This window comes from Terrapene carolina, unplaced genomic scaffold, assembly GCF_002925995.2.
Source record: "Terrapene carolina triunguis isolate 2854851 unplaced genomic scaffold, T_m_triunguis-2.0 Scaffold210, whole genome shotgun sequence".
NCBI lineage: Eukaryota > Metazoa > Chordata > Testudines > Emydidae > Terrapene > Terrapene triunguis.
In genome coordinates, this window is record NW_020664561.1 from 51,234,615 (window position 1) to 51,247,643 (window position 13,029).

The following is a 13,029-nucleotide window of genomic DNA, read 5'->3' on the forward strand; positions in this document are numbered from 1 at the left end:
CTAATAAATTTGTTAGTCTCTAAGGTGCCACAAGTACTCCTGTTCTTTTTGCGGATACAGACTAACACGGCTGCTACTCTGAAACCAGTTAATACTTTGGCCCTGTTATTTTCCAGAGCAAAGCTCACACTGTCATATCAAGGTGTTAAGAGAAATGAAAAACCCTCCACACTATAACAAGCCCAAGCAAGAAGCTCGGGAACCCTTAGCCTAATACTGGCACATTTTACAGTGACACAGCTCAGCACTTACTGATTCCTCTGTCTTCATGGCTGTCATCATCTCTCTCATCCCTATCATTCTCCAGGTTGGACATACGCACTGACATTTCTACACACCATTACAAACAGAAAAATGCAACTGTTAAGTTGATCCAAAATGTTTCTCTTATTAACAACTGTCAGCCTGGTGGAGTGGTGGAAGCACTCTGCATTATCGTGCTGGAGTACTATGCTTTGGGAATGGGCTTTGGAATCCCTGTTTTGGGGCTGGCTGGGGACTAGACGTACCAGGAAGAGGATATGCCAGGTACCCTTGAAAGGAACTGTATGTGTAAGACTTGAGTGATGCAGAAAGTTTAGTGAACAGGCTCAGACTGAGTCAGTATGGTCCAGTGGATAAAGCCCTGGACAGGGACTCCAGAGACCTGGGTTTTATTCTCAGCTCTGAGGCTTGGGCAAATCACTTCCCCTCCCCATGCCTCTGTTTCCCCTACCACACTTTGTCTGGTTGACTACTTAGATTGCAAACCGGATTGCCCTGCCTCTCACTATTGGTACAGTGTCTAGTACAATAGAGTCCCAGTTTCAGCTGGAGCTTTTTTTAGTATTAGTGTATGACAAATAAATAAATAAATAAATAAATAAATAATTTTTGCTCTTCTTCCCTTCCTTTTGAAGTAAAAGATGCCACAATGATGAATTTCTCTCAGAGTGCAAGAGAGGAGTCAGGGAGAAAAGATACAACCAAAAAGCAGCCCCGGAGGAGGCATTGTGAATATTGTAATTCTAATAAACTGCTGGAAACAGCACTATTACTTGCTAGAAAACAATCTACTATTCAGAAGTTACAGGACTGGTATTAAGCTGGGTTTACTGCTTTAGCTCTAGGAAAGTCATATCCACAGCATCCTGAGACTTGTTTTAGCATTTTTTGTCCAGGTCTTCCCGAGGAGACAGCAAGTCTAGCTCTGTACCCAGCAGAGGGCAGTGATACACAAGTACATCGGACAGTAAGTACATCAGTTATGTAAGGAGGGGACTGGGAGATAAAATGGGAATCAGAAGAGAAGCAAGAATAAAGGATTCCCAAAGGATGAACCAAAAAATGATCTTTGAAACTAGGCAGAAGAATGAACGAAACAGCTGGATTTTTATCCTCACTGCGAATATCTCCCTCACAACTTATCAGCTCACCCTGTGCAGCAAGAGGTGACATGTGCTGGTGACTCCTCCGGTGGATCTGGTGACGATATGCGTATACTGCCAGAACGAGCACCATGATGCATCCCATAATACCTCCGGCTACAGGACCAACCGGAGCACTTTTTATCATGTTCAAAGTGACCACCTCATCTCCTTAAAAAACCCAAAAACCAGAGCATAAATACGTTGCAAACAAGTTTAAATCAGCATTTCTATAACATTAAAATAAACTCAAGGCTTCAGCACATGACTTTTGTGCACCTACATTGATGGTGTATGCAACAAAATACTGGCAGTTTAACAGTTAAATATATATCCTCATTAAAAAACCAGAATTACCTATCGCACCCATGTCATCCACGTAAGGGCTTTTAGCTCCCACAATGCCACCAAAGCATTCCTTCTGAGGTGCACAGTAGGATTTATCCAGATGGGTCTTTCCATCGCTGTCCACCATACACCACTCACAGTCCAACACGCCAAAGCAATCCCTGGAAGTGAAGAAAAAGGCTGGCTTTACCTTAAAGAAAATCATTTTTGGTTGGGTGTATCTCAGTATATTCATAGTCACTAGACAACTTGGAACCAAAATCGTCCATAAAGCCTCACAGCTCTGATGATTGGCTACAGAAGTGTCATAAGGGTTTAAGTTACACAAGGTAAATCATATGGGGAAAGAGCAGCTTTGTCATAAAGGGCCAGATTCACTGGCCTGCTCTCCTCTTTCTGCTCCACTTAGGCAATGCTAAGGGAGAGCAGACCGCCCGAAACTCCTTGGCTGGAGACTCTCTCAGCATGAAGGAATCCCTGTCTGGGTCCTGTCTCTCTCTCTTCGAATGCCCCAGTGAAAGGGGTGTTTCGGCTTGGGAGGGGCACTGATAAGGAGTGGTTGAAGCATGATGCACTCTGGCTTTATCCAGCTGATGGACCATTTCTTGGAGACCACAGCCAACCGGCACAAATCAGAGCAGTCCCCAGGCTGTTCTAACCAGTGTCAGGGGCAGAGAATCAGTGAGCTGTAACTGGTTCCCTGCCACTCCTCCTGCTCTGCCACACTCCACAAAACTGAGTGCTTCAGAGAATTTGGCCCTGATCTTTGCTAGCCATGACCTGAGCCACAAAGCCTACTACACTCATATCACAGTTTAAGTGACACACAGTTTATTTTTTGCTGACAGAAATCCTTGGTTAAGCAGTGCCTACTCCCAATGTTTCTATGACCACTCTCCGTTTAAGATCTGCTTCTCAAAAAGTGTAGGCAAATATTGTGGCACTTTCCCCTCTAGCTGAGAGGTGGAATTCATTGTCCTTTCTATAGCTCATTTCTCCTCTCACTTACATTGGTGCATTCCATTGACTTCAATGTAGTCAAGAAAGGGTGTCACTGAGGCTCTCTAATGCATTTAATAGCAGATAGATGATTCAAACAAGTTTACTGCATGGCGGCATCAGGATCATGGCTGCAATTTTATAGCACTTAATTTACTTAGCGTCAAGGGAAGATTTGTCTGTATTAGAATAAATAACAGCGCCTAATAATTTCAAGCCCTGCACGTATTTTCAGAGAGGGAAAACATTGCACTTTACCCACTCTCCAGCCTCTGATTACACCGCGTGTTAATACATTGTGGAAGAGCATCCTGTAGGCTAGGATCAATTGCTGTGAATGCCATCGGTTCCTGGTGGACTTCACAACTAGGATTCCTACAGTGGGGAAAATAATTGAGATCATGTCACAAAAAAGAATTGCAGTAGAGCCAATCAAAAAAATTAAACTTTGCTAAGTATAATCCAACTGTTTAATCACTCTATTCTACCGGGCACTGCATATATGGTAGCATAAGAAAGTAGTCCATATTCAAGGGTTATAACATTTAATACTCACAATAACAATGTTACTCGAGTTTTAGAGATACTTGTTCTCACCTGCTTTCTGCATTGGTAAGGTTGCCAGTACATTCATTGACCTCTAGAGGGCATTCACAAGGGCATTCACATTCGTTTTGTTCCATTCTTTAGAAAAAAGAAAAAATGGCCAGTTGCATCAATATAAACCGAAGTCCAAATCCTAATCCCAGCATACAGCCAGTGTTTTACAGACCATGTACTAAAAAGACACCCGATTTGTAAGACTAAACTGGCTATTTATTAAAGGAACTATTTATTTACCAAGACATTGAAACTTCAGCTAACATTCTGGCCCCATGTGCACTGGCTGACTTACTAGTGCAGGGGTAGGCAACCTATGGCACGCTTGCCAAAGGCGGCACACGAGCTGATTTTCAGTGGCACTCACACTGCCCGGGTCCTGGCCACCGGTCCGGGGGGGCTCTGCATTTTAATTTAATTTTAAATGAAGTTTCTTAAACATTTTAAAAACCTTATTTACTTTACATACAACAATAGTTTAGTTATATATTACAAACTTATAGAAAGAGACCGTCTAAAAACGTTAAAATGTATTACTGGCACCCGAAACCTTAAATTAGAGTGAATAAATGAAGACTCGGCACACCACTTCTGAAAGGTTGCCGACCCCTGCTCTAGTGCCTTCTCCACAATCTACCCTCCAGCAACCTGGGCTCTTCCCTCCAAGTTCCATGCAGGTTGCTGCAGCTGAGTCATTAGGAACTCATAGTCAGGCTGAGCATTAGGAACTCAGCTGGGAGACAGGAACCCTCCCTCCCCCATGTGGAACAACTCCTCTGCTCCTATTCTGAGTTGCAGAAGAGAAGAATATCCCCAATGGACCTGTGGAGCTACTAGCCCTCTCCTTGCCACATTTCCCAAGCCCCTGAGTGCTAAGAAGCAGAGAAATCTCTTCTCTCCCCCCCCCCCCCACCCCACCCACATAGCTCTCCAGGGTGATCACACACAGAGCTCCTTCCCTCCTGTGCAGCTTTACCACATTGTTTTTATTGTAGTCAAGACCCTTTGCAGGGACAGGGTGTGAAGGCAGTAAGCTTGGCACCTATGTGACAACCCATCATATTCCACACCCAAAGGCAAGTGTTAATAGGCTGTAAAGAAGGTCCTGTTTCTGCAAACCTTCAGACCTGGGAGTGACTTTGCCCCAGATGAGTACTCCCATTCAGTTGAACTATTTGTAAGCAAAGTGATTCACATGCCTGAGCCTGAAACAAAAGGGAGCACTGGCAAAAGCCAAGGAATGGAGGGGAAAATGGCTTAAACTCCCACAAGGCTTATATGACAATTTTTTTTAAACTACTGTGCACCTGATAAATCTGCAAACCCTTATAAAAGAGGAGCATAACCCTACTCATTACACATAAAATACGTTTTATTTATGCAGGTACAATATTTGTTTTGCTCTGACACAGGAGTTGCACCATACATGTTAGGTTTCAGAGTAGCAGCCGTGTTAGTCTGTATCCGCAAAAAGAACAGGAGTACTTGTGGCACCTTAGAGACTAACAAATTTATTAGAGCATAAGCTTTCGTGGGCTACAACCCACTTCTTCGGATGCATATTGAGTGAAACATATATTGAGGAGATATATATACACACATACAGAGAGCATGAACAGGTGAGAGTTGTCTTACCAACTCTGAGAGGCCAATTAAGTAAGAGAAAAAAAACCTTTTGAAGTGATAATCAAGATAGCCAAGTACAGACAGTTTGATAAGAAGCAAGTGTGAGAATACTTACAAGGGGAGATAGATTCAATGTTTGTAATGGCTCAGCCATTCCCAATCCCTATTTAACCCTGAGTTGATTGTGTCTAGTTTGCATATCAATTCCAGCTCAGCAGTCTCTCCTTGGAGTCTGTTTTTGAAGTTTTTCTGTTTTAAGATAGCCACCCGCAGGTCTGTCATAGAATGGCCAGACAGGTTAAAGTGTTCTCCCAGTGGTTTTTGAGTATTATGATTCCTGATGTCAGATTTGTGTCCATTAATTCTTTTGCGTAGAGACTGTCCGGTTTGGCCAATGTACATGGCAGCAATGTACTCCTGTTCATACATGTTAGCTTAGCCTACGAAATGACCAGTGCTCTCGGTCTTCATTTGCAATAAAATAAAAACCAATACCTGCACTTGCCAATTCATTTCAAATCACTCTTACCTGTGACAGTTCAGACAGAGCCTGTCTACCATACTGCAGGCACAGAAAGCAAGAGAGTCACAGGTTTCATTGACTATTCCAACAAAGGCATTGGTTCCAGGTATTCTTGTCAGTCTGTATTTAGAACAGTGGCTGCCATGCACTAGGTTTGTCAGATCACCCTAGGGCGAAGCAAGGCATGTCAAAGATGTAGTAGGAAACATACTCTCTAGTGAACTGAAATCTTTCCCCCTCCCCAAACACATTTATAGAACCATAAGCTGAAGCAAAAACTACGAGGGAACATGAACGTACCATGCCTTTTCTTCAGATAACAGGCATACAAATTAACTCATCAGCCTGCTTGGGAGATGAGCAAAACTGGGCCAGTACTGGATGACAAAGCACTTTCCTAAAGATTAACAACATTTGTTTATCTTATAACATTATGATGTGCCATAATGGGCTCTAGTCTAGTAATCCTGCCTGACAGCGGACAATACTTCATTCAAATAAATCTCTCCTCCCTTCCCTTCCCCATCATACCAATCAAGGATGTGCACAAGTATGTGTGTGTGGGGGGAAGCAGGGGCACAGCTCTCCTCTCCCCCCCCAAACAGAGGTGGGGGCACAGAGTTCCTATGGTCCCTGGGGCCACGGTGGGAACCGGCAGCTCCTCTGGCCGCGGGGCTGCAGCGGGAGCCGACAGCTCCTCTGGCCCCCAGGGCTGTGATGGAGGCACAGAATGTGCCCCCCACAAAAGCAGCGAAATTTAAATTCCTGCGCATGCCCCGATGCCCCTGTTACCTTCACACAGAGATTCAGTTCTGGCTGGCAGGCACCATCACAAGTTTCTGACAACTTGCTGGTACACGTACTATAAAAATATATTTCAGCTGTGAACTATTTGAAAAGCCAAAGCATTCCCGATTCTGACTCACACAATGCAATCTAAATTTGCTTTCTGTCCTCTGCATTTTCCTTTGCAACAAAACTCCTGCCCCCCTCCACCCCCAACCCATTTTGCATTTCAACTGTAGGGAAAATGTTAAAATCTATCCTGTTCTAACACAGATCCATTTAACTTGCCTGAGCTTTCAGAAATTTTCTTGACACTTTTACTAATAACTCTAGAAAAGTGTGTTTAAACAACAGCTTTCTCTCACAGAGCCTAGAGTTTTTGACATTATTCCACAGTGATCTTGTAATGATGGATTTGTGACATAGTAGTCAGTACACTCTGCACAACAACATATGGCTGTCATGAATGTTATATAGACAAGGTGGGCGAGGTAATCTCTTTTATTGGACCAGCTTCTGTGGGTGAAAGAGAGACACTTTCGAGCACCACAGAGCCCAGAGTGTCTCTTTCACCAAAAGAAGTTGGTCCAATAAAAGAGATTACCTCACCTACCTTGTCTCTCTAATATCCTGGAACCAACACAGCTACAACAACACTGCAAACAAGAATATTAGATTACAATCTGTTTGCAAGATAAAGAACAGGGGGAAGCTCTATATGAGATAGGGTGACAAGATGTCTCGATTTTATAGGGACAGTCTGGATTTTTGGGTCTTTTTCTTATATAGGCTCTTATTACTCCCCACCCAGTCCCGATTTTTCACATTTGCTGTCTGGTCACCGTAATATGAGACAGCATCACCAGTCTTTACCTGAGATTTTTAGAAGACTTCAATTTGACAAATTATACTAAATGTATATTGATATATTTTCTATTTTGTTACTTAATAGCTTCTCTCTAGCTAATAGTGTAAAAGGCTCCAAATGAGAAGGGTAGGAGTAAAGAGGAAGACCCCATCTGTGCACACTAGGATGTGACAACAGAGAGGGTTGGTGACTGGACATAAGGAGCTGGGATCCACTGCAGAAGACTCCAAACCAACATTTAAAAAATGCCCTTAATAAAAGATAGGGAAAATAACTTCTCAGCTCTCACTTCTGGGCTAGCTTATGTAACGTTTGGCAAATACTCACATTCATAATCCCTGGCACCACTCATGTGAGCAAAGTTTGTACAATTTAGCCCACTGATTTTATGTTTCTACAGGGCCACCATGTGCTGCCCTTCACAATGAGTTGGTTTTGAGTTTCCGTTTGCTGTTCTTGGTGATCAACATTGACTGCCCTTTGCATCAGTCAAAGTAAATCCAACCCAACCAAAATACATTCCAAAAGTAAAACAAGAAAACAAACAATACGTACCACTAGGCTAGTGTTAAATTTATAAAACCTCTGAACTGTTCTGTCACTGAAACTGTTGCAGAGGTTTTTCTTCACGAAGTTTGGGTGGTTTAGAATGTCATTTGCTACCAAGGGTTCCTAAGAAGACAACAAGAGAATTTTACTTAAAAAAAAAAAAAAAAAAAGACATGATTTAGCCAAACCTTGTGTGTAATATGCTGCTGTTCTACCGGAGCATGACCTTTAGGATCAATGAGAGTTGGGTGTGCCACGAGATACCCTCTATCCTCCATAATAAAGCACCTGCCCAATATAAACAAAATGCATTATTCATGAGGTTTATTTATGTTTTAAAGAAATGGGTAGGTTAAATATGGTTGTAAAAAGAAGCTTGAACAAAAACTCTGTCCAATACAAAACACAGTCTGTTAAAAATTCAGTGGAAATAGTTTTAAAAAGAACATATCAATATTTCCCTGAAGTTTACAAACCAACCAGTATTGCAGCACTGTACTAATACTTGAGAATTTGAAGGTGGAATTGACTGGACACAGAAATGAGACCACTTATTTTATTTCCATTGTCTAATCTGCGAGAAATGCACAAAGTAAACCAATAGCATAAATAGCGAAAAACAAGATTTTTAGAAGTTCTAACTGCTTAACCTGAAATGCTAATAGTAACAAATGTAAGGACTCTCCTATGATTTTCCACCAGACATTTTCCTTTTAAAGTAATGTTAAGTTTTTAGTTTCATTTTAATAGGGGGGAAGTCACCTCCACTTAATATTCTTATGAAAATGTGAATCTCCATTAAACTCCTAATTCACACACCATTTCCCTTCTTATTCCCAGCTCTTCCAGAGTGACTTTGGGGAAAGCATGTAATCTGTGCCTTTGCCCCTCCATCTGTAAAGTGAGGTGTTGGGAAGCATCATTCCATAATGTTCATAAAGCGCTTTGAGATCCTCTGATAAAAGCTTACAGAAGGGCAAATATCTTATTTTCCTTCTCTCCCATGTCCCTTTCCTGTCACCCTCTTTTCCCCAACCACCAATGTCAACCCTTTTCTCAGGCCTCCTTCTCTTTGCAAGGCCTTTCTCTCACTGGCAGTCCCTCTGCACAGCACGCCTGTCTCCATCCCTCTTTCTGTTACCATAGACACAGAAAACAGTGCTACAGGGGAAGGCAAAGGAGCAGATATCCTAGGGAGAGGGCTTAGTCTGTGCAAAGATCAAGAGAATGTGTGGCCACAGAAAACTGGAAGAGGTTAATGTAGGCCACTTAATGCTCCTGAAGAACTCAGCAGGGGTGGAGCTAAAGTCCCCCAGCTTAACCATAGCTTTGGCTGGGTCCTGCAGCTGTGCATGCAAACCCCCTGCCTCCGGCCTGGGGCTATGAGAAACTGCAGAAGCGGCTTTACAAGTGTACAATTCCCACAACTGCGTGTACAGTGTAAAGTCCTGACTGTATCACCTAAATGTAAAAAAACCGCATACATAATTTTAAAGGTAACCTGCACAAAAAAATAGATAGGGTGTACCCTTTACAATATAAGAAGGAGGCATGAAAAGTTAACAGAATTTTTTTCCTACTAACTTTTGTTTTTACATTAGAAATGCAGGTCTTGTCTGCTGTTTTTCCTGGAAGATGTCATAGACAACTCACGAACTAGTAGACTTATGATCACAACTACCATGGGATGAATCCTGATTGACTGGAGATGGAAAATTATTTTTATTCAGACTGTTCAGTCTAACCGTTTTGGGTTGGGGTTTTTTGTTTTTGGTCTGGCTTTGAGGACACCAATTTAAAATCAAATCCCTGACAAACACTTGGAAGATATGCTCTGAAAAAAACCAAAACAGATTCAACGTCATAGTGCTTTCCAGGACTGAGAGCTCCCAATTCTATGTCCTGTGATGGAGAGTTACAGCAAAGTACTTAACCCAAGACTTGATATTCATGATATTGTAAAGTTGAAAGAAAAAAAAAAAAAAAAAAGGAAGCACCCATCCCTTTTATTACTATTTGTTTTTGACAAAAACAAAAGTGAAAACAAAACAAAACAAAACAAAAAATCCCAAGGCAAAATCCCTGACAGGCCTTTTTTATACACCACAAAAGCATAAAAAAGGTGTCACATACATTTTTACCTTAATTCAAGATCTCCTTTAAGCATTCCAAAAATACTTTATCAAGCTACTCTATCCATAATATAGAGGATTTTTGCAGTGAGTCTTCAGTGGAAGGCCAAAGGGAAAATGAAACATTCAGACATGTGTAGGCCACACCAAGTTAAAATAAAAAATGAGTCCAGGCATATTACACTACATTTGTAGTATTACTTATTTGATGTGACAACTTAAACAAAATAGTGCTGAATATTTATGCTTCAAATCAATTAAGCGGATTGTGTGATTTTCATATGTAAACAAATTTTGTTCTTTCATACTGTCAGTGTCACCAGTTAAGTATCTAAAAATACTCCAGGATAAGAACGAGTAACGGAATGAATGGAAGCTGCGTTCATCTTATAATGGATTTATGGGCATTTGTATTAAGCCTGAATAATACAAGTAAGAATGAATTATTTCCCCTTTTTATATTTTATTGATTGTTCATATACGTTCAATGTCGGATATCAAGAGTCCAGATTGTCCTGATGAGGATAAAGACTGCAGATTACAATACAGGAGGGTGAGCCAGAGCAAGGAACAGAATGTTTGAAGATATACCACATGAAAGGGAAGACTAAGGCTAACTCAGTAACCCAAAGGTGTACCTTATTTTGTTGCCTCCATCTTGGTTGCAAACTGGTAGCAAGTCCATTAGAACCTTATAGAAGTACCGCAGAGTAAAGTCAATGCCCATCACAGCCACAGACTGTCCTGAAGACATTTGTGCACTAAATAGAAAAAGAGAAGCAGATTGGAGGACTATATGAATAACTGAGCATTCAAAATACTTTATTTACTTCATATCAAACTCAGCAATCTACAGACAGGCATCCAACCCCCCCGAGCATGTAAATGACACCCAGGCAGGCTCAGAGCTGCACTCAGTTAAGAAGTGTAGCTCATACCCCTTTCAGGCTTATCTAGCTTAGGATAAAAGGTATTTTATAAACACATTTGCTGAAATGTTTTAACTAGCACATTTTGAAACCCACTGTGAACCGGACAGTTGTATTTTAACATGCGATTGCTGGTCGAGGTGAACAAAATGCCCCCACCTAGGTTTTACCTTTACCAGTTGGGTGTTAAACCTGGGGTATATCCCACAATGGAACAGGATCATGGCTGAGTGCTGAAGAAACCCAAAGTTATCTCCCTGCCTTTGATCTCATTTATATGCAGCCCACCCAGTATTTGCTTAGTGATTCAGCTTGTATCCCTTGCATAGCAGAAAGCACAGTAAGAATGGGAGTCCTTCTTCCAGATGTTTTGCTTGAGCACATCACTTGCACTCTTTCTATAGCAAGAGTCTGTAGAGAAGAAAGCCTCAGATACCAGAAAGACTCATTTTCCACTGCATTCCCTTATGCCATATGATCTGGTCTTCATTATTCCAGAGTGATTTTTTGCTCGAAAGCGAGATGAAAGGCTCAAACATGGTGAAGAGATCTAAGCAGGTAATTTAAGGGGCCAACAGATATTCACTTTCATTACACACATAACAATGTAAGTTAGGGTTAAAAATACCCTAAACAAAAAAGAAAATACCCTAAACAAAAAACAAATTATCCCTCCCCTCCCCCGGCATCACCATAGTTCACAGCCCCCTTATGCTCAGCACCAATTACAGAGCAATACCTGCTTCCTGGGGGAGGATGCTGCTTAAAGAATCTTTTCAGCTTCTAGGGAACTGAGTGGCCTGCAGACCTTCTGCTTATTACAATTTTTATGGCTTTTTACTCACCCTCCTACTATGGCAAAGGGAACATGAAGCCCCTCTTCAGATTATGTGAAACCTCCCGGGGGAGGGGAGGGGTAATTTGTTTTTATTCTTAATCTAAAGCTTTGTCTTTACTACTACTTATATAGTTTAAACTCTTTAAAGTGTAATCTTCTCTAGCATAAAGAGAGGTTGCCCCCTTCTGGTCATAATGTTTATTACTTCAAATTGTTTGGAAGTTACAAAGCAGAAAGCAGAACACAAGACGACACCATCTTCCACGCTTTTTAAAAAAAAATTTTAAACCGTTTTCTGCAGTTCTTCAAAACCTCCTTTCTGCATAGGACAGTTCACACATCTGGTTTTTATGCCACCGAGGTGTGTGACTACAAACCTCAAAGTCAGCTGGCAAAAAAATGGTTCATGTACAAGCACATTAGGGGCTGAAAATATAGTTAATACTATACTAAACACTCCTTGCAGACAAAGACTGCCATGTTTAACATCCTATCAAGCTCATCGCGGTTAACCCTGGGGTGAGTCCTTGCTGACATGATGACAGACACACACTGAGGGCTAAATTGCATTTAAAATCATGTTAGTTAACGTGTTCTGCCACAATGTAATTTTCCAGCATAGAGAAACCACACTTGGACATAGTAATGAAAATTCACATTCAGGAATAAAGCAGGATCTTCAGTTTTTGTGGATGATTAAGAGCAGCAGCAGCTGCTGCGCATTATAGTATCCTGTCCATATGTGGAGGTCTGCTGGTGTCCCCATTTTGCTCAGCAGCTCAAGAATACACATGGTTACCTTAGCAACTGACACATCAAAGACCTACAAAACACAATCTTGGAGCACATATGCCAAAGTATTTTTCACAACAGTGCTGGAAAGCTCTCCTATTCCTCAATCATTTGCCTTTATTTTCCCACCCGTGCTGTTTTCTCCATTAACTGTGCAGTACTCCCAAGAGTGCTCGTGGCCAGAGACTGGTGGCCGGTTAGAAAGTTCACAACAAAACAATATGCTTTCTTAGGGTTCTGGTTTGTTTAGAGGGTTCTTGTTCCACTAAAAGAGCCCAAACCAGCAAAGTCTCCAGCGACATTCCCTTTTAGCAGGTTAAGAGCCTGTGAACTCCAAATAGGGTGACCAGATAGCAAGTGTGAAAAGCCCCAAATATCGGGACTGTCCCTATAAAATAGGGACATCTGGTCACCCTAACTCCAAAACAAAACAACAAACAGGACATCATATCTTATGACATCACTTGTGTTTCCAAAGCTCCCTATCCTGGCAAATCCTTCTTCCTTTCTCAGGAGAATAGCCTAGATGCTCCCTGTAAATGTCCCTGAGCCCAGGCTCTTCTAGATAGGACATCAACTTCTTCTTCCCACCTCCACACTCTTCCAGGATTTAACCCCCAAATCCCCATGCTG

General features: G+C 41.7%; 1 protein-coding gene across 2 annotated transcripts in view; it reads right to left on the bottom strand.

Annotated features, from left to right (window-relative positions):
- The window catches only part of LOC112121707 (VWFA and cache domain-containing protein 1), a 199,782-nt gene that overhangs the window by 9,955 nt on the left and 176,798 nt on the right, over window positions 1–13,029 (bottom strand). Inside the window, exons 17-25 of one of the 2 annotated variants that reach the window (XM_026655676.2) lie at window positions 10,476–10,598; window positions 7,894–7,993; window positions 7,712–7,828; window positions 5,509–5,669; window positions 3,351–3,437; window positions 3,012–3,128; window positions 1,764–1,915; window positions 1,416–1,577; window positions 253–330 (exon numbers count right to left, since the gene is read on the bottom strand). In XM_026655676.2, coding sequence (XP_026511461.1) covers window positions 253–330; window positions 1,416–1,577; window positions 1,764–1,915; window positions 3,012–3,128; window positions 3,351–3,437; window positions 5,509–5,669; window positions 7,712–7,828; window positions 7,894–7,993; window positions 10,476–10,598 — 1,097 coding nt within the window. The remainder of the gene's footprint in view (window positions 1–252; window positions 331–1,415; window positions 1,578–1,763; window positions 1,916–3,011; window positions 3,129–3,350; window positions 3,438–5,508; window positions 5,670–7,711; window positions 7,829–7,893; window positions 7,994–10,475; window positions 10,599–13,029) is intronic. The other variant, XM_026655677.2, reaches the window with a different exon arrangement.